The sequence below is a fragment of the Triturus cristatus genome, chromosome 3_2, assembly GCF_964204655.1.
Source record: "Triturus cristatus chromosome 3_2, aTriCri1.1, whole genome shotgun sequence".
NCBI lineage: Eukaryota > Metazoa > Chordata > Amphibia > Caudata > Salamandridae > Triturus > Triturus cristatus.
In genome coordinates, this window is record NC_140584.1 from 1,102,688,962 (window position 1) to 1,102,714,995 (window position 26,034).

Below are 26,034 nucleotides of genomic sequence, written 5' to 3' on the forward strand. Positions count from 1 at the left end.
GAAGTCATTAGCCTAAAAGGAAAATCAGTTGGTCAGTCCCTACTCTATCTCTAAGGTGGCATCCCTACTTAGCATTTTCCCTCCCAGGCAAGAGAGTAAAAGGTGTCAGAAGTGAAGACTTCCTTAGAAGTGCAATCACTTAATCAGAGCTTGCTCTAAGATGCTCCTTCTAGCTTCCCATCTAAGCCTCAACTGCTCAACCCCCGGGGCACTGTCCCGAATACAAAATCTCAAAAACATAGAACACGCACTCCGGCACACCTCTTCAGTCATTTGCAGTGAACTACGACATTGTTCTTCATGAAAGGCATTGTTACATGTCTGATCATACTATTATAAGCAGATTTGAGTAATGCATTTCTAAGTCACACCATAATACAATTTCGATTAATATGTGGGTGCGGGCTAACAGTGAATATGATGCACCCCTACAATTTCTGAATAACGTGGCGCTCTATCACGGTCCTCCCACAGCGCGCTAGACGGGAGGACTGCCAAACTCGTAACAATGCCCAGATTGTTAATATTCATACCTATGTACAGGACAGAATAGAAAATGAAGAAAGAGTGAATTGTTACATAAATGCATGCTCATGAAGGCCTCTGAGAAAAACTTGACTGTCAATCGAGGGGACTAGCAGCACAGGCTGTATTTACAGAATACAATACTGGTTAGTGAGAGCGCGCTCTAGCTTTCCTTTATTGTATTGTTACCACAGTCTACTACTCAGCACATTCACTTAGACAAAATTGGACAACTTTTGTAACAAATATCTAACCATTCTCTTTCAGGTGCAACTGGTTTTCTAAATGACGTCTGTCTCAGCATTATGTAATTCCTAATAAGGCGTTAGCGCATATCATCAGTTTTTTGTTAGCGGGTCACAAAAGGGAACAGCTAACAGAAAACCTGGCACTTTCTAAAGTGGCAACTCACCTTCCAAAAACATCTAAAATAGTTGATACTAGTGACAGTGACTACCAATGGTTTCTTCCTCGGGATCAGCAATGGTAGACCCCTAAATGTTGCTCAAAAAGAGTCAAACAAATCATGAACCACAGTTGTCATGCTGCCTTTAGCATCCAAGATGAGAGAACGAGTCATGCACCTCCATTAATCTAGGCTGTTAGGCTCTGCTCCTTGCCGCGTCGAGGGTCCACAGCACTGTTGGGATGCTATTGGCAGTTTCAAAACTGTATATATTTGAATATGGCTTTCTGAACTACACATATGGTGCTAACATTACTGGTCCTGTGGAAGACCCCATTGGAGGTCACTATAATGGGGTGGGGGGGACGAGCCGTCAATGATTTAAGTGTTTTTTGTTGGAAAGACTTTCAGTCGTAAGTGCCATTGTTCTTTTTTATCCTACAGTAAAACTACTAGCACATCACATGGTACCAAACAATTTAGCTCATAAACACGTAGGTGGTCTGATTCCACAAACGGGTACAATGCTGCACGTAATAAAACTCTAAAACATATAAATATTAACTTTTATATGCCACCCTATTGAATGGGAATGATGATATAAGGGGTGTCTGTGTCTTGACTGTGTAGTGCACATTATTAAATGAATAAGTTGAATCAGGCTTTACCAAGAAGATATTGTTTCACAAAAATTCACTTCAAATCCTGTGCATGTAAATGCCAGTCTGACAGTAAGTATTTTGATGGGCTTGAGTGCACCAACTCTCTTCCTTTTCTTTACTTACAGGTATGTGACCGATGCCACTGTTGCTGTGTTCGTAGCATTTTTGTTCTTCATCATTCCAGCAACCAAACCCAAGTTCTGCCTGCATGATGCAAATGAAGAAGGTACTCAGCAACTTCCATATCTGCCATTATTAAAGGAGGTGACACAAAGGGAGATTTCTGTATTGAAGAAGTAACATAGGTCTTTTTTCTGTGTACACAATATTGCCAAGAATGGTTCTAAAATAGGGACTTTTCTAGCCAATTCTGTGACTTAGAATAGCATTTTTGGTGGTTACTTTATCAACAGTACGCTACAGGACACCCATATGTTGCCCAGGACCACTCCATGAGGTAAACATTTCCACACAAATTTCTGAACTACCCCTTAAAAACGATTTGGAAAATTTGTCATGATCTATTTTGAACTTATCTTTGGGTATGATTTTCTGTTTCCCCCTGAACTGGTCCACCTACAGTGCTACCTATGGAACCATTCTAAGACAATTTAGATATTCATGCCTTTTTGACGACATACTTTCCCTACTTACTCCAGGGGGCATGTGTCTGGCTGGTTCTATAGTGAAATCTCAACAGTCTTGGTTGATAAAGCTCAATTAAGTAGAGTCCCTGTCCACTAGTGAATACAATCTGGAAATAAATCTTGTTTAAAAACCTTCACCAGCAGCTTTCCAGTTTTATTGAGCTTTTTGGGAGTAATTGGCCAGTGGCCACAGTTTTAAAGGGAAACAAAACTTTATTGAAGAATGCTTGAATTAATCTCAGCCAGTGTAATACTTTCTTTTGGGGGTGAGGCACAGCGTCCTATTCCTTAAATGGATCCTTGGTCCATGGTGTGAAATGTCATTCTCATGAATCGCCCTTGGCGCCTTGGGTTAAGTAAACTAATAAAATGAACCCTGTGGGAGTTATTTCATGGTTTACAGATTAGAACCAAATATTTTAGTGGATACAATAAGGTCTTAATCTGTAAAAACAAGGAAAATGGGGCATTTCTTGAATTAGAAATTGGAGCTACCACAAAGCATCAACAGAGTTGCACCCTTGGAAAGATCCATGCATGTCAAGTTTAATTGTATTGTGTTTATAGTTTTGCACAATTCAAGCTTCTACCTTTACTTTAGTAATGATGTACTGCTGTGTAAAAAGAGACCATGTTCTGATCCCTGTCTCCTTTTGTCTGTGATGTTTCTAAGGAAAGCCAGAGCCATTTTTACCAGTCCCTCTTCTCACCTGGAAAATAGTTCACAAACAGATGCCCTGGAGCATTGTGCTGCTGCTGGGAGGAGGATTTGCCTTGGCCAAAGGAAGTGAGGTAAGCCTACAAGGTCTAAATGTAGAGGAAGAATGATGTGTGCTTGAATGATAGGGAGACGGTAAGCATAGATAGTAGCACTGCAATAAGGTGGGACCACATGAGGTTATATCTTGTATATTGTGGGACAGACAGGATTACCACCAACATCAGGGCAGGATGCACTGCATCTTAGTTGCAAAACTTATGCTAAGGTCCACTCCTCATGTCCCACTCTGTGAATGCCACTGTGTGGCTTTCAGTCTGATTGTTAACATACATCAGTGGCACAAGTGATGCAGCCCAGGAGTTGCTCAACATTGCTCCTATTTAATATCACTAAGTCTATGTCTACTAAAGTTTACCATCAATACTTTGATGCAACCAGCTGATTGGGCATTTCATTGATGAGGTTAATGACAAATCTAAACCTAAATGTAAGTAATAAATGACACACTGCTCTTGAATTTCAAGTATTAGATTTAATGGTGCTAAAGAATATCACAGTTTAGTATCTCGCCCTGCATAAACAATACAGTTGCTTTTGGCAGTGTGAGTTTTTTCAGAGCTACAAATTTAGCTTATAGGAAGCACCTATTTACACCTATTTCAGCAGCGGTGGCTCCTCTGTTATGGCGGAGGAGCGTTGCCCCGCCTGCTGCGAGTGCAGCAGGCACACATTAATTAAATGAAAATAAACACAATTTTATTAATGTGTCCCAGGCTCGCGCTGTTACAGCACGATGGCAGGGGTCGGGCTGATTGGTGAAATTGTCCCATTAATGCAGCCCCCTGACAGTGCGCAGGTCAGATTAGCCGGGTGCCTACAGCCGACCAATCTGACTTGAGCACTTCATAGCCTGCAATCCCAAGGCTGAGAAACAGCCAGGGTATTGCAGCCGCAGGCCCCCATCTCAAAATGAGCGCTGGTTAGCCTGCTTCAAACAATCCTGGAGCTGCGGTGCAGCTCCAGGATTGGTTGGTTTTACATTGTAGGGCGGAAGTCCTTCCCTTTCCGCCCGAGTCAGCACCGAGAGGAAGAAAGAGACTGCATCCGGAGGACACAGAAAAGAGCATCGGGCGGCAGGTAAGTTATTTGTATTCGTTTTTTAATACTTATTTGTTTTCCCTCCCTCCTCCCCACCTAATCACTCATCTGCCCCCACCTCACCACTCTGCACCCACACCAGCTGCTACTGTATTTAAGTAACCATTAGGAGGACATATGGGGTGAGTTGTATGTCATAATATGGACCACAACAATATCGAAATACATAAAGAAAATCCCCAAGAAATGTATCCTAAAAATATTAGCATCCTATACTTAAACAAGAAAAACACGAAACTACAAAAAATATCACTGTTAAAAATACCAAAATATAGATAACAAAAATAAAGAAATACACAATATCATGATCACGTTAAACATATAGAACACCACTCACATATTGAAAATAACACTATCGACAACAACATTATTGTTAAAAATAAATAAAGCAACTATATTTTAAATTCCATTAAACTATACATGTAAAATGCCTTAAATTACTAAATAACCTTAAAATATGGGCATTCATGTATTTAAAAATATTTCCTAATATCATATAAAATATATCAAACTATAATTATCTAAAGAAAGCAAAAATAACTACTAGAAAAAAGGTCACAAAAACGTGCATTAATTTGCAGCAAAAACTAGGTGTGTGTGCAATTATGCATAATTATGCAAAAATATAGTGTGTCACTTCACACTATATTTTTTAGCATGAGATTTGTGGCATGATGATGAATTTTAACAAAGCACAGCAAACAACAGTCACTTGTGTTCTGTTGTTCCCGTTTGTTTGCAGCAAATGTTGACTGAGAATAGCCATGTTCTCGATAAATCTGTACTGCAAATAGCTCCTAATGACACAAAGGGGCCGATTCCGATCCGTTAAAACAAATTACCGTACGCCTCGGATCCGTATTTTTTTACGTACGAATCGTACAAGTCCCGTACAAACGGCGAAGTACGATCCGTACGTGAAAAATACATACGAATCGCTTCGGGAAAAGACTACGAGACGTCCCCGGACAGTTTTACATACAAATCGTAAAACTGAAGTCCGAGCGCGCAAGTACGATCCGTACCGCCCGTCCGAAAACACAAGCGCATGGGAAAGGCCCCGTACGGAGCAAAGTTTGTACAACCCCTACCCTGAGTACTCTTGTGCCCGGGGTACGAGTCGTACGGCCCCCCCAGCCTCCCATCCCTCCCGCGTACATCCGCACAGTACCCCCCACCCCCTCCGTACGTCCGCACCATACCCCCCCACCCGCGTATGTCTGCATCGTACCCCAGGCGTACCCCCCCACCCGCGTATGTCCGCACCGTACCCCAGGCGTACCCCACTCCTCACGTATGTACTGTCTGTACATACGCGAGGATTGGGGTACGCCTGGGGTACGGTGCGGACATACGTGGGTGAGGGGGTATGCCTGGGGTACGGTGCAGACATACGCAGGTGGGGGGGTACGGTGTGGATGTACGGGGTGGGGTGTACGGTCCGTACATACGGGGGTGGGGGGTACGGTGTGGACGTACGGGGAGTGGGGGGTACGGTCCGTACATACGGGGGGATGGAGGGTACGGTCCGTACATATGCAATGTTGGGGTACGCACCATACATGATGACACGTACGATGTGGGTGATGGCGTGTACGTCACGTACCGGGTCCCCTTTTTGTCATGCATGGCAGCGTACTTAGCTTTTCCGGCACTTCTTGGCTCCCGTAAAAATATGGCCGTGCGGATTGCTGTAGGTACGAATCGTACTTGCTGGTCCGTAAAACGCTGCCTGACTCCATGCGGACGTCGCGTACGCACTGTCCAGGATCAGAATTGTATGCATTTTTTACCGTACGGTGTTTTTTACGATTCGTACGGAAATGGTTTTTCTGTACGAATCGTACTTGCTGGTTTGTAAGGTGGAATTCCCGGGTACGAGTCGTACGGAGAAAACGCTCTGTACGACCATTCGTACCCGGGTTTTACAGGATCGGAATCGGCACCAAAGTGGCATAATGGTATAATCTCAGGAATTTGTTTACCAAGTGCAATGTAAAATTCCTAAATTCACACGAGTTATATTGGAATCATTTTATTTTTGCCCAGGGCTAACAAAAATGCCAAGACTTGAAGAAAGCAACCGTCTGTCAGTTTCTGCTCAGAAAACACAAAGAATGAAAGAGAGAAACTCATAATTCTGATGAGGATGACAATTGCTCTTAGACAATTGAGAGGCCACTCGTAATGAGGGCCTTAGAACACATTTGAGTATTTCCAAACATTATGAAATACATACATATCTCTTTTCATCTACGCCAGCCTTAGGACCGAAAGAATGTGCTTAAAGACACCTTCTTAAACTTACTACTATCATTACGCCCACACACATTCAGATGCATATTTTTGTTCAGTTGTCATTAATTTTATAATCAAAACTCCTGGGCCCGGATTTCCAGAGAACTAACACACTGCAATGCAGCACGTGAAAGGGAGAGCAGAACAGCAATATATCTTCTAAAATGTGACACTATTCAGGTCTCTTCCAGCGGTGTTCAGCTGCCATGGGCCAATGCAAACACCTCTGTGCCATGGTGTCCTTCTGCTAGCAAGGGTCCCTTCGAGCACGGAAACCAGGCTTTTGCTTTCATGCGTTTCCCATGATGTATGTGTGCTGTATAATACAGCATACATGCAAAGTGGGAAACACAAGAAGAACTGAAATCATTTCACCTTGTTAAGCCTGCCACGAGGAGACACAGGATTTTAATGCAAGTCATTGTCTGCAATTCTTTGTAGATATAAATTTGCATCAAAACCCGTATGAGGTTGCATGAGAATGCCGATGTACCATCCATGGCACGCCCCCTTGGCACAAAGTAACGAAAGGCAGTACATTGCGCAGCTTTGCATTACTTTGGGTTTCAATCCAACGCAAATTGTGATTTAAATTGGATTTTAAGTCCCACCAAAACACCTTCTCACAGGTTTGCATTAAAGAAGTAATGCATATCCAACACAAAACGTATGTAAATCTGGGCCTACTTGTGTGATATCTGCATAACCATTATAAGTACCTGAGACTGTAACACCCGAAGACTTGAGGCCATCACCACCAGCCTAAGCCTTCTGTCAAGATAGCTGGATAGCTGACTGTATAGTTGTAAATGGCTGGATAACTGACTATATGGTTGAAATCTGTCAATACCACTAAAACAATTTACAATAGCACGTTGGAACACCTTTGTGAGCCTGCAACAATCACTATCACAGAAAATGTCAACATACCCCAAGATTTTGTTTTGTTCTGTCTGGACCTCTTAGCTCCCATTAGTATGAGGGGCCACACTCAGAGTCTGGGTATTTGATGTGAGCTGCAAAGGGGCCCGTGTTCAAGCCGTGCTCTCTCTTGCTTGTGAACAGTAATGTTGATGTGGTCAGGTTTGCTTCTCTGTGAGCCAGCCAGGCTCTTCCTCCTGACAGTCACATGCCTTTTGGCTCTTTTCACTCTTTACAGGTGTCTGGCTTTTCCAGATGGCTGGGCGACCAGATGATGCCCTTGCACAGCATCCCGCCATGGGCCATCGCCATGGTTCTTTCACTTATGATTGCTGCCTTCACCGAATGTGCCAGCAACGTGGCGACAGCAACCCTCTTCCTGCCTGTTCTGGCCTCTTTGGTAAGGAGTGATAATATAAATATGTAGTTGTAATTTGTTTGTTAACAGAGACTTAGCTATGGGAATCAAAGGTTGATGTGGGTGGGCTCATTCTGGTCAGATTTAGTGATTCAGGTATCCAACTCGTCCAGTCTTTGAGCGGGTACCACCACAGGCGACAATGGCAACAGAGTAACAGAAATGCTGATGTGTTATGATCTGGCACTCTTATGTCTTCTCTATGATAATGTCTTCTGTGGATATGAATCTATACAGGACTTACATAACCCTCTATCTAGTGCACACATGGATGTGCAAACAAGGTAAATCGAAACGATTCCCATCATAGACATTCCTAGATAAATCACATCCTCCCTTCTACTATCTCTAGGTTTCTGATAGAAATTAGATGAAATCGTAATAAAGTGCTGGGATAACATTGCAATATGTCCTTTGAAAATCTGACTTCTGGTGCAAAGTACCACAGCCCGTTCCACATAGGGAAACAGATCTACAGTGGAAACCATTGGCTCAATTTTGTTAGTTGATGTGTTGGACCGGTTGCTGGAAACCAACCCAAGCAAGATCAATCAGGAACAACTCCATAAGGACACTCAGCAAGGAGCAACACACAGGTAGCTGATACAATATGACATTAATAAAATAATAGCACAAGCACGTATATTGACAATGATGGCTAAACAGTAGCAGAAGGGTTACATGTAAATGTAGTGCAATGCAAGCACATCTATAGCAAACACAACAGTCTTGAATCAATCGCAATGCAGGAAATCAGAAGCGCAAGATTAATTCCGCAAATCAAGAAAAACGCAGAAGAATCTGGCCCTTCGCCCCTGGACAACTTACCTTTAGGAACGAGCACTGGGAAGCCCACTCCGAGCCCTCGCCCGCTCTCTGGGAGCAGCGCATCGGGAGCAGCAGCTGTGGGCGATGAGAAATCTGCAAGATGCCTTCTGAGGGCTTCCCCAGGGCTTCTACACCCCTCCTTCTATACACTAGAAGCTGGCTTACACAATATCAAGTTCCTTGCCTGCACCAGTGCTTCTCCTGATGTTATCAGTGTTTTCCCAGGATGCTCCCGAATCCTACTCGCCTTTTGCTCTCACTGGTATCAATGAACCATCCACTCAGGGGCTTCAGACTACTCCCAGACTCATTAGGGGTTGGTACAGCCTCAACGGTATGTCTCCCCTGATCCACATCCCTCGACCTGGTGCAGGAGACACAGTACCTTGGATGTTGTGTCTATTACAAATGGCAAAAACAAGCATCGCAAGATGATCTGCTATCTCAGCGTGTTACATGGGTTTTCTGAATGCATTTTCACTCATCAACACTGCCTAAGCTAATTAACCTTGTTGCGTCACAATGTCTTCCGCACACTATCGCCCGGATACTGAACAGCTATCCAGAGCTGCAAAACAATCCACAGAGAAAATAAATAGCAATGAAACCCCAAAATACTTAATTTCAACAGCACAACCAAATCAATACATTCATAAAATGAAGAATGTAAAGCCCAGAAGAAAAGATTTAGTGAAAATGGGAAGTCTTACAAGAATAAAAATACTTAAAAAGTGCTAAGAAGAAGATCGGCCACAAAATGAACATCATCACAATTACATAGCGCACCCTGCCCTAAAGTTTCATAGTGCTGATCAAGGCAACAATAAGCTTGAAGCGCTGGCGGCAAAGCAGTTTCATTGATCTGATTGATGGACACTCTATCTCTAATGGTGACGATGTAAAATGCATAAAAAAGTTTTAAAAACTGTAGAGATCCATAGATAAACCTCAGGTTGAGTTCTATGTTTCAACCCTCTTGGTAAAACAGTTTAGGCGCACTCCACAGCCGCACAAATCTGCTGTCCTTGTGGATGCCTGTAGCCAGCCTCCCACCTGAAGAAAGCTCTTCAAAATGTTCATGTGTGCAGTGATTTGGGGCCAATGTTCAGGCAGGATGCATCAAACTATGCAAACTACTATACACCCATTTTCTTATAAGCAAAGTATTGACATGTTTGATGTTATCACAAATTGGCTCAGTGCCTTCAAAACTCAGGACCAGCCCGCAGCATCAAATCCTGAGCAGCTCGCGGCTCATGACAATCCCGGACAGTTGCCCAATGGGTGCTAAGGCTATAAAGAAAGTCATTCGATGAGTGTCAAAATATAGGGTTTGTTAAAGTTCGTATACATAATCTAAACAAAAAAGCTCTGTTCAAGTTCTGGTCGTGTATATTACGATGAGGAACCATATCCTTCCCTGGAACAATATTGTCAATGAAATTATCAATGGTACTTTTCAACTTTTGGATAAATCACTCATACACGAATACCTATTGTTTTTATCGGTAGAAGACACTTGGACTCACTTCACTTTTCCATAGTCATTGAGTGAAAGCAAATATAGAAAAATCAAGTCCATCACCCTCAGCCCATAAATAAACCAAAACAGAACAAACCCCAAGCTCATCTGGGGTTTCATGGAGCAATTATAGTGGCCTCAATGTCACAGCTGGGAAAATGTATTAAATCTTGAATAAACACAGGTAAAATTATTAATCAGCCAACTTTTAAAAGTTTTTTTAATTGGTATGTTGAGTGACAATTGTCTTGTTCAGTGTCAGCTAGGGTAAGGAGGAGGTTTTGGCCCTAAGTGATGTAAACATCTGATTTAGCATCAAAATTAGTGCAAAGGTTTTGGAGAAAAACTTTTTGGGAAGATGACGATAATCTGACAAGGCCCCATTTCGAGTTTAGCAAAATAAAATGTCTCTTTTTCTCACTTCAGAATGTATATAGATAGTTGGTTCCTGTTAGGTAAATTTCCTTTAAACCTTGGCACTTGTGCGGGAACTGGGCACTTGCATTGAATGGTATGTTGACCTGCCTATGGGTATGTAATGCTGTTGGTACATGGCAAACAATTGAAAAAAAGATGGTAAGCCTTGGCACGCTGTTTGACATTGAGCTCTTATTCACTTCAAATGTTCAATCAGTCTTTAATTCTCTAAAACATGTTTTATCTTGTCACGATTTGCTGCTTTAAGGAACGATCCTTCCTTTCACCCACTCCTCCCCTAAAATTGTTTTAGTCCTTTCTGTGGCAAGCCCAGGATTTTTCTTTGCATGCTGATATATGTAATTATTTTATCCCACTAGACCACTAGACAATAAGGACCATAAGTACTATACTGTAATAAAATTGGATTTGATGAGCTATTAACAAGTGCAGCAGAACAATTCACAAACTCCACTACCCGTCGAATAAAGAATCCACAGTTTGTAATGATTTGAGAGAATGTTGCTGATTATAGAGGTAGTACATATTTTCAATAAATTGTAATGGGGTGCAGTGGCACCAGGAGGTGCATAGTTCCAGCTATTGTGTAGCAGTGCACACTGAACTCGGGCTCAGCTCTTCGGCCTCATGTATGCCCCGCACTAGGCTCCCCTCTTTATCTGCTGCTGCACACTCTCTGCACACCCATAGGTTTCTCCCGGGAATGGCTATGTGTGATTCATAATTTCATAATTTATGAAACAAGAGTCTGAGGTTAGATTAAAAACATGTAAGGTTTTTGGAAACCAGCAGACCTGTTTTTTCTTACGCTCTTTTGATCAAACTCTGTGAATGGCTATCGTCTGGATGTGACAAGAAATTCGGTTAACGTGGAAGGTGGACTCTAAGGGTCTTAATATGACTACCGTGGTCCATTGGACCACCGTAGCGATGGTGGCGGTGTGGGCACCGCCACACTGGCAATCCAACCACCAACCACCATACTACGACTTGGGCAGTCGGACTGCATTGGCACCACCGCAGCCGCCTGGGATCAGAGATCCCTGTCGGTGTTGCGGCAGCCTTGAGGCTGCACTATGCTTGGCAGGCCGCTTCAGCTCTGCCTATCAAATTATGAGGTGTATGGCGGTGAGCCTGCCATGACAAGTGTGGCGGAGAGGAAACAAAAGGGGCCCTACAGAACACCCTGTTGCCTCTGCACCAGGCGATGCATGCAGGAGTGGCACATGGTGTGCTCCCATATCTGATTGCCCCCCCCTTGTAATGGCATTCCCATTTCTTTGCCTGTTACGGCTCTCCTACGAACCATTAAACAGGCACCGCTGTGCGCCAGCTACCTCAGGGCTGCCCGACCTGGATTCCAGTCGGAATTGGGTGGGCAATCTAATTATGGCTTTGTCAGTGCGGGAGCAAGGCGCTGGTGTGGCGGCCTGCTCCTGCACCGCTAAAGTCAGAATAAGGTCCTAAATGTTGACAGTCACTGTGAATCTTCTATCACCTTTGTGCATCCTGATGGACAAGTTGTGCACAGTAACCTTCCATCCTTGCATCCAATGTTCAGCCATAAAAACAAAGAAAATATTTACCTGAATTAAATCAGACATGTTATGCTGTTCAGCATCTGCAACAAGCATTGGCAAGCTAAAAATCCGTAGTCGAGACCTATTAACTTTGCCAATACTTGTTAAAAAGCTGCATCAGTGGGAGAATCCTCTCTTGTAAAACATTCCAAAAAAGCAGTTTAAAATAACAACATATACCTTTTGCTAAGTACTGCATAATTGTTTTAATATCTGTGGGAGATTTGGCATTAAAATGTAGATTTGTCTACATACATGCTAGGGGCGGTGTGTGTCTTTAACTCTGGCGTTTATCTCAGTGGAACTTTTCTCTCTTCCTGCAGTCGCAGTCCATTAAGATCAACCCTCTGTACATCATGGTCCCCTGCACACTGAGCACATCCTTCGCCTTTATGCTGCCTGTGGCCTCGCCTCCAAATGCCATCGTATTTTCCTATGGCCACCTCCGCGTCTCTGACATGGTAGGTCCATGAAGTTACTGGAAAGAAACCAACTAAGAACATTTGGATTCATATTGTAACAGGGTGCTTTTTGTGATATCTGTGTTTTCTTACTTCATCTAAGGCAAAGAGAATTGATCTTATATAATAATACTTTATATTTCCCATGTACTTACAGAAAGACCTCTGGTTTTGCTGAAGGCCCCATTGTATTCAAGCTAGCATTCAAAATTTCCAAATTATTTAGGCCTTCATTGCCAGTGGCCCGGTAAAATGGCACAGTAATACTACACTAGGTACTCGTATTTGTGTTTATATGTGACATTAACTGGGTACACTATTACCAGGGGTCTTTAGGCACATAAGTGAGAGGTACTGTAAATTGATGATGCACTAGAGATGAGATGAAGCTTGACCAAGACGTAAGACTTGATTTGGATTGCAGATATAAAGGCAGAGAGTCCAAAGAGTTCTACTTTGCCCACCAGGTCTGACTTTAGTTATTTTGAGGAAGGTAGAAAGTGGACCACTGCAGACCTCCACTAGCCGCTCCTCGATGAAAAGTGGAATCTCATCAAATAAATACCTATGGACAATGCAAACATCTCAAACTAACTTCTGTGTTTGACGGGCAGCCAATGGAGATGATGCAAGCATGTCATAATATGCTCGAGCCTGTTGCAACCTGTAGTATAATGTGCTGCTGAGTATTACACTACCTTGAGTTTGTTAGCTAGAGAAGATGGTAAATCGAGGCACACCACATTAGAGGAATCTAATCATGAGCCAGTCACCACCCCCGCTACTAGATGCTTGATTTCCGAATTGAGGAAAGGGGAGATTTTTTTACAACTCTAAGTTGGTGACAGCAGACCAAAACGCTTGACATATCATGGTCGGCTATAATGAGCTTGGAATCAATCTTAACCCCCGCACTGGTCAAGGACTGGTTTTGGGAGAGACCCAGCTCTTAGCATCCAGGCCCAGATCACAGAAGCTATTTCCACCAAGAACCGTTTTCTTATTCAGCTTCATTTTACTAATCTTCATTCTGATCCACATGACATGTGGCATATTGTGCTGAAACTGATGGAGTGGAGATCCTTGAATCTCAGTCTCTTCAGTAATCAATAGTATCCCTCACTGGTTGTATGGATCTTTGATTGTTGACTTGAAGTGTGAAGAAGCAGCTAACGTCAGGAATACATTTCCGTTAAAGTGAAGAAATATGGTTCCACAGAAATGACAGGGAAGGTGCTCTCCCATCCTTACGGGTTTTATTAACAATTTAGTTCAGGCTACATGTTAAACAAATTAGCAAAATTGTAGCAAATATATTGTTAAAGCATACATATTAATATGATTATGCAATCTGAATTCGTATATTATGAGGAAGAAAATGCAAAATGGAACCACATAGAGCAGATGAAATATCAAGAAAGCAGGTTCCATAAGGGGCTACCTTATTCTAAATAGAGATTCAAAAGTGGCAATGGCAAACTCTAGGGGGAAGGTGTCAGCATCAATTGTACTAAGTTTAAGGTACAAGGGAAGGGTATAAGAGCTCAAGCATGAAGCATAACAGTAGCAGGAGAAGTCAACTGAGTGGAGAAGAGGTTTTCTCTCAGCGAAGTCTACTAACCATTTCTAAGGAACACATACTTAAAACCTGAAAGAGGATTCTGGAAGGCTTCTCCATATGAGTTCCACAAACAGACCAATCTAGAGTGACCATTTTCTGGGAGCAATCAAACTAATAGGTTCCCAGTGCTGTACAATATGGTGCACATCTGCGTGACCTTGGATGTAGCATCGGTCCAGTCTGCCTGGGACAAGAGGATCTCTCCCACTATCTGAGTCTCAATGTCCACAGCCAACTTCTAATTAAGGTTCAGCTACATCTGAGTCTAGTACAGTAAACAATTAGCCTATTCTTTCTAACGAGGCACTCCATAAGACACCTACAGAGAAGAGAAAAACAAGACACTGGCAAAGCATTTAATACAATTCATGTTACTTGTGCCTGGTTACCAGTTAGGCCATCATTGAATCAACTTTGCTTCCAAGCAAGTACACTTAGCATGAGTAAATACATTGATTACATTTCAAATATGTGTGTCGTTCTTACTGGAAATAAATGCAGCCACCCACTGTTGTTTACTTGATACAATGCACACAGATTAATATGCTGATTACGTGACAAATGATGCGCAAGTGCATAAAGCGCTAAATTCCGCTCCACCAAAAGTTTGCGTGATTAGAAGTGTCAGATTTGTTATCCAGCTACAGCAAACCCCTCATGCTATCTGCATACATGGAGGCTCTTACTTTTAACACTGTCAGTGCATTTGGCAGAGGTCTTGTAAATAGTGCATAGGTAGAGTGACAGTGAGGAGTTTTGTAGTACTCCATGTGACACATGAGCTCTTTGCAAAATAAATACTTTTGATACCTCTCACCTAGATATCGTCCAAGAAAATAACTGATTAACCTTAAAAAGAATGTTTGTTGAAAGATTCAATAAAATCAATGCGCTGACATACCCAGCAGGGAGATCCATCCTTAGGCCATCCAAAATTGAGCCCAGGAAGGACTCAACACTATGTGCTGGATGAAGGCCAGCTCCCATTACATGTAAGCAGCTATGAGACTACAAGTGTTTACAGAGTAACTGAGCCACATGTTTTTCGAGCTCTTTCACCATCTTCATAAATCTGGTGATTTCAGTGACTATAAAGGGGGGCAAGGAAGTAAGAGTAGATGCCACCTTTGCTTTAGTCATATAAAGTGGGCCAAGGGAACATGAGTCAATATCCCTTCTCCTAGTTATCACCTTAAAAAATCTTTAGTGGAACACTAGACATATCTGTCAACTCCTTGACAGCCTGTACCACACTTTGTTGAGTGTTCTGGGAGTGAACGATCTTATTAGCATAAAATACTTGCGGGCATATTATCAAGAAACGGCGTTGAAATTATCGCCGCTTTAGCGGCAGAAAACTGCAGCCAAAGCGGCGATGATGCGCCTGATAATATGCCCTTGAGAATTCCAATAGTAGCCCATGTTCACACCAGAACATGGGCATAATATGAAGCCCATTATTGCCGCTTTAGCGGCAGCTTTCTGCCGCTAAAGCGGCGATAATTTTAACGCCGTTTCTTGATACTATGCCCCCTAGTATTTAAGCCGATCATCGACAGAGAGCGACTTGCACCATTGACCCTCTAGGTGCCTCAGGTTAGATTGCAGCTCTATACACAGCCATGAAACGACAAGCCGAGCCTTTATACCTACTAGAAGTACATTTAGAAAGTGGAATGTACTTTTCTACCGCATATGGCATCCACATATGGAATGGCAACCCAGTATACCACAGACGTTTGATAACCGGATAAGTTTGTATGTTTTTCAAGTGTGTATTTATGAATTCCATCTAATTCTGCTGGCTGATTTACAATTGTGCACATCATCACATCTCTGTGGTAATCTCTGAAACGGTATAGCTATATCCATATAAGTCTGTAAAGTTCAGGTAATTGTTAGATTTTTGCATTGTGAGTAGATGGTTCTGTCTTGAGGTGCACTTTATCTTTTATTTTTTTACTGTAAGACACCATTAGATAAGGACAAATAAATGAAAGACCTTCCAACAAGAGAAATGTTGAAAACATTGGATGACCAATCTACCTCTAGAGCTGTTAAACCCAACCCAACCCTTTCCTGAGAAACTAAAACCACACTCGTATTCTTGAGTAGATATAAACACAGCTAATGGTCATGTCCAAGAGAGAATGCTGATGTACGTGGTTGGAAAGCGGTTGTCACAGGAAAAAAATGCTCCTCTGTATCAAAAACAGCATCAGTGTGGGGTGTCATCTTGAGGTCAGGCAATGAAAATTAAGGGAATTTGAGCTTCGATAGATACCACGTGAAGTGGACTAGTGACTTTAATAGAAAATAAATGGAAGTATTAAAATAAAATAATATCTTAGGGCCTGATTACGTTCTTGGTGGATGGGACACTCCTTCGCAAACGTGACCGATATCCCGTCCGCCGTATTACAAGTTCCATGAGATATAATGGAGCTTGGAATACGCCGGATGGGATACCCATTATGTTTGTGACAGAGTATCCCACCCGCCAAGAACGTAATCAGGTCCTAGAATGTTCCAAAAACACCCACTGGCCGGACTCTTTTCATTTTGTTAAAATGTTTCTCTTCAAATAGCACTTGCAAGGTTCATGTGGCTCCAGAGGTAGAATATATGTTTTGAAACATTTGCTACACAGACATACATCAGTTTGGACCAAAGAACTACACAAGCCCCTTTTAACCACTAATTACTGGAAGTAAAACACAAATATGTGTATATTCAAGTTCCATGTGTAACTGTATGTGAGCATATATGTACGAACTCAAATGGTTAAAACATTACAAAACTTTCCTATTTATCTTTACTCTGTGGTAAGAAGTGAGCCGGCACTTAATGTGTGTGCCACTGACACTGGAGGACCACTGCACATTGTCATTTACACTGGAGGCCACTGTGTGTTGTAATTTACGTTGGAAGCCAATGTGTGTGTGTCACTTTCACTGGAGGCCACTTTGTGTTGTCACTGAAACTGGAGGCCACTGTGTGTTGTCACTGACACTGGAGACTACTGCGTACTATCATTTACACCGAAGGCCACTGTCTGTGTCACTTACATTGTAGGCCACTGTCTATTGTCATTTACACTGTAGGTCACTGTCTATTAACACTGACACTGGAGGCCACTGTGTGTTGTCACTGAAACTGGAGGCCACTTTATTTTTAGTTGCTAACAGTAGAGGTCACTGTGTATTGTCACTCACACTGGAGGCCACTGTGTGTAATTACTGACACTAGAGGCCACTGTGTATTGTCACTGACACTGGAGGCCACTGTCTGTTATCACTGGCACTAGAGGCAACTGTGTGTTGTCACTGTCACCGGAGGCCACTGTGTATTGTCAGTGAAACTGGAGGTAACTGTATATTGTCATTTACACTGGAGGCCATTTTATGTTGTCACTGACACTAGAGGCCACTGTGTATTGTCACCGACACTGGAGGCCACTGTGTGTTATCACTGACACTAGTGGCAACTGTGTCTTGTCACTGACACTGGTGGCCACTGTGTATTGTCAGTGACACTGGAGGTCACTGTGTATTTTTATTTACACTAGAGGCCACTTTATGCTGTCGCTAAGACTGGAGACCACTGTGTGTTATACTGACACTGAAGACCTTAGGGGCATATCAGCAAGGTCCAGCGATAATTATCGCTCAGTGCGCTTAGCGAGAGGATAATTATCGCCGGCTAACGCTGAATTTTATCGCTGAGATAGCGTGCTATCAGCAACGCTTATCTCAAAAGCGATAAAATTCCAGGCTCAAGCTGCCAAATGTGCGATTTTTCGCTGGAAATCCAGCGATAATCGCACAATGTTTGGCGATAGCTTGCTGATAGGGCAGGGCAGACTCAGCCATGATATCCACCTTCCATTGGATATCATGGCTAAGTCAAACTAAAAGCAGGCGTAAGGAAAGTAGCGATAACCGCGGTTAGCGCTACTTTTCTTTTCACTATGCTTGTTAGCGTGCCCATTGATAACTGGAGAAATGTCGGTTAGTGACATTTCTCCAGTTATATTGGGAAGGAACGCCCACTTTGCATCTCATTAGAGATGTAAAGCTGGGCGTTGTTGTAACGGACGCTAAGTCAGCAAAACGCACGATAGCGTGCCTTTGCTGATAAGGCGATGAAATTATCGCCGCTTTTCGCCCGAAAACGGACGCAAAAGCAGCGATAATTTCATAGCGCCGCCTTGATGATATGCCCCTTAGTTCCCTTGTTCTAGCCCTTATGTAATAGAGAATTCAGCAGCTATGGCTACTTCTTTCTCCATTGAGTTGTATGTCTGCAGAGACCATGTCGTTCAGATTTGCTCTTTGTACTCGGTCTTTGAAGACTCACTATTTGTATTTTTCTTTCCCAGGTTAAAACTGGAATAATGATGAATGTAATCGGAGTGCTCTGCTCTACTCTGGCCATCAACACCTGGGGACATGCAATGTTCGCATTGGATACTTTCCCAACTTGGGCCAATGCAACCACTGGAAAATGAGCTGTGCGATGAAGGATAGGACATTATCTTCCACTTCTCCTTGTATGGATTCTCCAATGCCATCTACAAACATGGAGGTCAAAGATGTGCCTGGATTCCCCTACAGAAGTTCATTGTTGTCAGAGACAAATCTAAAAACTGAAAAGTTCTTCTCCGCATGAGGATGGCTCAATGTGACCTTGGGACTGTGCTCAGAGTCGGTCCACATTCACCCATGCACTTGGCCATCCAGTATTTGCACATCTAACAAGACACTAACCAAAGGCAAAGAAGCTTTAAGTTTGTCTGGTGACATCTTAATGGCCTTCTACTATATATTGTAATATGAGAGTTGTACATAGTCATGTGTACAGAAAAACTGAATTGTGTTCTTGCCTGAGCAAGCTACATTGTTTTGTTTAAATCTGTTTTCTTGTTGTACAGGGTTGGTGGGAGAGAACTTTGCCCCAATTGATGCTCCTACCATTCAGATTTCACAACACCGCTATTCATGCACCATGTGGAATCACTGAGCGAAGACATAACTTATACAGTGGGGATGAGAAAGCATGGCCAATCAAGATGGGACAGCGACTAACCCATGTTTGCCAGCTTCCTCTTCAATCAATTAAAAATGTTGTTAGTAAGGCTGCTATGGGGGTTGGAGGGTCAGTAGGGTATGATTCTGTGTTACAAATTAATTTGCATTTTAGAAATTGGTTTATGCCTAGGCGAAGTTGTGGGAAGAGAGTGGGTATGTTGTTCTCAACTGGTGGCTAGTTGGTGGTCTGTGTGCAAACAGTTTGGTGGATGCTGTTTGGCCCCTGGTGAATGACACCCAAACCCTAGACTTAGACACTAATTACAAGCTTGGTGGTCAGAAACTGCCAAAACCACTGGCGGTCCAACCGCTGTATTACGATCCTTGATCCCTTGTTGGTGTTGAGGCGGACTGAGGCAACACTATGTTGGCGATGCCACTGTGGCACCGGCAAGCATATTCAGAGGTTCCAGACCCCCACACCGGTGGTGGTCAGAAAACTATGGGGACCCAATAGGAACCCTTGTGCATGGGGGTGCATGCAGGGGGGCACATGGTGTGCCCCCTGTCTGTATGCACCCCTCTTCCTGCACGGTATGGCCTGCACCAGCCCATGCCATGCAGGAACTTGCTTCGGCGATCCCCCAGCGATGCCATGCTAAGGCTTACGTATGAGCCTTAGCACGGTACCGTAATGGGACCGCCAAAGCACCACCTGCCATACCAGGAGAAGATTACTAATCTGGCGGGCTGTTGGTGGTCGAGTTTGGCGGGTGTGTGAGCAGGGTGCTGGTGTGACGGCATGCTCCCACACTGCCTAACTCATAATCAGGCCCTGATTGTCATCACCATCACCTGACTATGAGATCCACTGTGGGGATCCTCAATGCAGATCCACAGTCTAATGTGAAGAGGGAGCCTTTGCTTCCAGTGTGCGGTTCAGCTAGTGCCCCTGAAAGGTGAAACTTCACGTGTATGGTGTATGTGTGCTAAACATGAATGTACACACAAGATATAAAATTCAAATACCACATTTTAGGAAAGTACTAAATATTCAAAATATTTTTGAAAAAGGAAAGTTTATAGTAGGAATACAATTATTTTATAGATATATTTTCCAAAATTTCACTCGTAGAAATATTAATTGTTTTAGAGACAGTGCTAGCCTGGAGAAAGGTTTTAACCAGCAAAAGACAATGATCTTTTTTATAATTTCTTTTCATGGTCCAGGAAAATGAGGTGTATCATTCGAATCCAGTGACCAAAGCATGTCTTTTGCTGCCTCTATGAGCAGAGTTAATGTGAATAAGAAAACACAGCAGTCACCATTGCGTCTTATCTTGTACCAGTATTTAATCAAAGCCATCGAGTATCACGTGATTGGACAGCAGTCATAACACACTAGGCATACGTATGTTGCATTGGCTGCTTCCAGTTCAATTTACATCCGGCAGTCAATGGATCCAAGGCCATGAATTTTACCTGTGCTGTTCCTTTTGGATCATCTCCAGGGAACATTCACCACTTCACAGTGAATCACAAATTGGTGCCTTTTCCAGTTCTAAGAGTGTGAACCTATTGGCTCAGGTACATCCTTCTCTGAGGCCAGTCTGCCTTGCATCATCCGCATTCCCCAGCCGCCCTTTTACTTCAGCCTACTTCAGCACCTGATGAGGACTTTTTCCAAGATCATGCATTAGGAAAGGTATTAATTTTTCTAACTGGCATTAACTTAGCATTTTCCTTCACTGACAAATTTATTTTTTAACCTACTCAAGTAGATGGATAGATAGATAGATAGATAGATAGATAGATAGATAGATAGATAGATAGATAGATAGATAGATAGATAGATAGATAGATAGATAGATAGATAGATAGATAGATAGATAGATAGATAGATAGATAGATAGAATAGATAGATAGATAGATAGATAGATAGATAGATAGATAGATAATTTTAGGGATTTTTGGGGCATATTATCAAGCCAGGCGATAAAATTATCGCCGCTTCAGCGGCAGAAAACTGCCGCTAAAACAGCAATAATGGGCTTGATAATATGCTCTATGGAATTCCAATTGAAGTCCATGTTAGACATCCTTCACATTTAACATGGGCTCCAATTGGAATTCCATAGAGCAGATTATCAAGCCCATTATCGCCGTTTTAGCGGCAGTTTTCTGTCGCTATAGCGGCGATAATTTTATCGTCTGGCTTGATACTACTCTCCTAACATCTGTGTATGACCTCAGTGCTCTGAGAAGAGGCATTGGTACTGGCCCGCTGACTTATGCAAACAGTGGGTTGCAGTGTCTGCTTGAGCAGGCTTTCAGTGATAGACTCTTAAAACTTCTACAACCCGCCGCCTTGGGTCATTGACACCAAGTCCGTTTTTGCTTTTGATATTGTCAAAAGCTGATACCAGCTTGAAGAACCCGCTCCAGTGAAATACAAATTTCTTAAACCATGGATCTAGTTTTGAAAGTTTCTGAGCTTCGTGAACAAGACTCAAGACAGCATCCAGACAGCATCCAATTCACAAAGATTGCAGCATCCGTCTCAATCAAAAGGCACCCATTAATATTTCGGTCCTTAGGCCTGTGGTTCAGTAGAATATATGTAGCCTATGCAGGGATGCAAGGTCATTCTGTTATCAGAGGTGCATGGAAAGGTATATTGACTTCAGATACAGTTCTATGGTCTCCAGATCTATGTTGGGTGGACAGAAGTAACACTACTTATACACATAAAATAACTGCATTTATGTTTCCTTAGGCAGCATAGGCTTCTGCTAAGACTTCATAGTTTACTCCTGAAGATATATTAAGATGGATCTTGTCCATTTCTCTTTTAAAGTTCCAGGTTTCTTGGACCAGCAGAAGCATAGATATAAGAGTACTTCTTGGAAAAAAACTTACCTTGACTTTTTGACCAAGGCACTTTTAGCGGCAAATGTCTACACTCCTCTATCGGTACCAAGGGGGTCCTCTGTATACATTAACCCTTCTGCCAGTTTGTTTCTTAACCAGCAGTCAGAAGGATGGGTGTCTGACTACACGCACTTTGATATCCTCAAATGGTGGACTATCTGACAGGCACTTGCTTGGAAAATTAAGCATCCACTGTGCTCAGTATCGACTATCCCAGTTCTACTCCAATATCCAGTACTCCATCCACTCACTCTCATGCATCCATCTTCTCGCCTTTAGGTTGATGTTGGTCTGCAGTGATTATGTGGTTACTCTGTATGTGTCTGCATGTGTGTTGTCTTTGAGTGTATGTTTGTGGTCCTGGGTAAGAGTGCAGGCACCTGTGTTGTGCTTTATTTAGGAATGCTTGTATTCATGTTGGCGTATTTGGGCATGGATTCCTTTAGGTAAGTGACGTGGGTATATATATGGGTGCAGCTGTTACGTGCCTTAGTGTGCATGCACTACGTAAAGAACAAACCTCTTGCCTATGTCAGTGCTTGCTTAAAGTTGCTAAGAAAGTCTGTAGTCCTATCAAAAGGCGTTACAAGGATTGAATATAAATTAGGAAGGGTATTTGGTGCCCTAGAACATATGGGTTAATACATTTGAGCAAATATTCCTCATTATATTATGAGCTCTCTGATTCTTCTAGTGATGACTTGAAACTTTTTGGGCTGTTATTTCGTATATGATGACTGTAAGTGTTGGATGAAAAATGATAGTCGGTTGTATTGTACGCAATGTCCTTCTGAACTGTCTGCATCCGGTATACCCTTCGTGGCACTGCAAAATGAACTGAGAAGGAGAGCCCTGAGAGGACAACCAGCTTCCAGGACAGCTTATAGCCATTGCATTTCATATAGTGTATCTGACCAGAGCACTGACCATTCCTCTGCAACATATGCACTTGACAACTTATCCTCAGGGATGAATCTGCTGTTTGTGATAAGGTTTCTCATTGGATCCAGTTGTAGATAATTGCTCAGGAATCTTAAAGACGATTTACTTTAAAATTCTTTTCAAATAAATATTTGCTCTCAATCTGTTGTCAAACCATATTTGGGTATGGAAAAATGAAGTGTGTTCCCTCAATTTTGCATCTTTTGCTATTTTTGTATACTGAACACTTTCAGGTAGAGCCTTGTGTCTCAAGTACGGTCAACCAATTATCAACAGTACTGAGCTGCCCCAACAACCAAGGACTAGCTTAAATAAAGCACTTGTAAGCCAGAACTGCTGCTGTTGGAATCATTGAGTTCCACACATTACCATCTAACTACATTGTAAGGCAAACATCTTCATGTGTACTAGAAAAATCCCCTAAAGGCCTGGTGGATTCAAAATGTCGCCATTAGTACAAGGAAAACATCTCTATAGTGTTGATGGTACAGTCATCAATTGATGGTCACCTGTTAATGCCTTCAGCATCTTTTGTTGAAAGACCCCAGGTCTTGGCTGTCGAAGTGGTACAGTGCCTCACCAGTGTACAAGAATGTGTCAGTATTGAGCTTCAGATTCAAACTGAACTCAGTGTCTGGCAGGTGATAAGATTTGCTAGGCCAGAGCCATGTGAAATATAAAAAATATTTACAACCCATGTTTGGGATTTTTCAAAGCAACTCAATAAACTTTAAAATCTAGAGTAAAAGGCAGAAAGAAACTGAAGCACTTCTTTTAACAGCACCTTTGCATGATCCTTTTGCCCATACTTAGCTTGGCGATGGTGTTTGTGCTCCATCTAAAATAAATTCTATCTGACCCCATCAAATGGCCCCTGTAAGAAATTGGAATATCATTAAATCACTAAATTAACCTGAACTCAACCCCTTGGTAATAAAGGCACAGAGCAGACAAACTTAACTTAGGACAATGTGTTAAGTATTTATGCAGTATTAAAACAGTAATCAAGTCAAAATGCAAAACAATAAAAACACCAAACCGAATTAGGAAAATAACAAAATGCCAAAAATCTAATAAGGGGAACCAGAGATATGAATTTTTAAAGTTGGTAGTAGAAATTGTGCCAAGAAGCATAAAATGGCAATCATAGTCAATGGGCGTAGTAGACTGGGTCCTAGGCAAAATGTGACGCCGACCACATTGGAACACGGATCGGATACACAAACCAGATTCATCCTAGTTATAGATTTTTCATTCTGTTTTTAGTGTTTTAAGTTCTAATCCACCGCTATTGTACACATCTAAAGCTTCTCAGAGAAGGCACTTAGAGACTCACAGGGTGTCAGGCAGAGGTTAACAGCAGTGTCCAGTGCCTCTCGGACTGCTGAGCCAGCCTGCTCCCGTCATTCCAGACACTTCATTACTGTTATAAGGAGCATGTTAGAAGCTCCTGCATTGGTTAGAATTTAAAATGTATGCATAATGCACCACAAGCAAATAATTACAGGAAAAAAACAATCACTTGCAAAGCAGTTAACAAAACAAAGAATTTAATTCTTAAACATGTGGATGAATATAATTTCTCTGCACATTATAGTTTGGGCTATAGAAGAGGAGCATAAATAGAGAATGGCAAAGCGTAAGAACAATGAGCAGTGCCAGGGCCGGTTCATGTATGTTGTTCATCACTTGAATCTCAAACCCTGTATCAGAGAATCTGTTGCATTTGTGCAGGGCCGGACTGGGAACAGAAACCGGCCCTGGCAAACTGCTCAGCTGGCCCCCCCTGGGGTGAGGTGGGGTGCAGCCGAGCAGTTTGCGAGAGACGGTTTTGGCCAATTTTGTTACTGGGGGCAGACATTGCCGACCCCCGGTAGCAAAAACAGCCCCCAGGGGCCCAAACCCAGCCCCCACCCTAGCGGCCTACCGGGGAAACGCCTCGTGCCCGCTATGGCCAGTCCGGCCCTGCATTTGTGACATTTTCAATGACCAGGTGCTGGCCGCAGTGTTTGTGCTGCAAGCGGAGGCCAGCGTACTGCTTGGTGTGAGTCTCTTTGTGTGTGCCGCCCCCACAGGAATCAATTCTAGCCTACAAGACAAATATTAATAATAAAACGGCTGAGCGTCGTGTTTCATACAGCGCTCTCACTCCAGGGCACGCACACCTGCCCACTGACAACACACCCAGCTCGCCATACTCTATGCTCTATTTATGTTGAGAAAGCAGTGGCTCACCCTGTGCCGTGGAGCATCCTGATGTAACAATCACTCGCATGCAACAATCATTCAAATGCATGTCCATTTTCAAACTGCACGTCGTTCTGTGCCAAAATACATGAATGACTGTATTTTTAACGAATCAAGGGGCATATTTACAAGGACCGGAGTGAAATATTTTGTGAGCCACTGGTGGTGCTGTACCCTGCTCGATATTTACAAGGCGGGGCTACCACTTTGCGTTGCTTATCGCCTCCTTGTCAATATTGTTCTCCACAATGAAGTTTTCTGAGGCAAAGGGTCATGCAATGGGTGTTGCTGTGGACATTTCCTGGATTCAAGCTAGCCTGGCTGATGAGGGGTAATACCCCAAAATCTGTCCCAGGAGGCTTGTTTACAGTCCAGGGAGGACCTGTCTTGGCAGTTCGGGCTGGACTGTTCCAATGTGGAGCAGGTTCAAGATTGATTTGCACATGGCTGGGTCTAAACTGGGGTGGCATGGTGAGCAAAAGAACAATGGATTTAACCCAGATCTCTTGACTGGAGTTGAATTTATGATTCATTCAGCATTCCGTCCATTATTTGTTTGCGTAGCACTTTACAACTGGTTTGCAGGTTTAAGTGAACAGAGTTCCACAACCAGAAAAAAAACAGCCAAGGAAAAAACCTGGAAGTACACCACGCAAAAGCTGGTTACTCCTACAGCCC

The 26,034-nt window shown here is 42.8% G+C and overlaps 1 protein-coding gene across 1 annotated transcript in view; it reads left to right on the plus strand.

Annotated features, from left to right (window-relative positions):
* The window catches only part of SLC13A5 (solute carrier family 13 member 5), a 321,734-nt gene extending 301,433 nt beyond the window's left edge, over positions 1-20,301 (plus strand). The window contains exons 9-13 of the mRNA XM_085649894.1: positions 1,719-1,819; positions 2,914-3,032; positions 7,577-7,738; positions 12,448-12,585; positions 18,588-20,301. Of these exons, the coding sequence (XP_085506020.1) occupies positions 1,719-1,819; positions 2,914-3,032; positions 7,577-7,738; positions 12,448-12,585; positions 18,588-18,716 (649 nt within the window). The 3' untranslated portion in view covers positions 18,717-20,301. The remainder of the gene's footprint in view (positions 1-1,718; positions 1,820-2,913; positions 3,033-7,576; positions 7,739-12,447; positions 12,586-18,587) is intronic.
* The last annotated feature ends 5,733 nt before the right edge of the window (positions 20,302-26,034 follow it).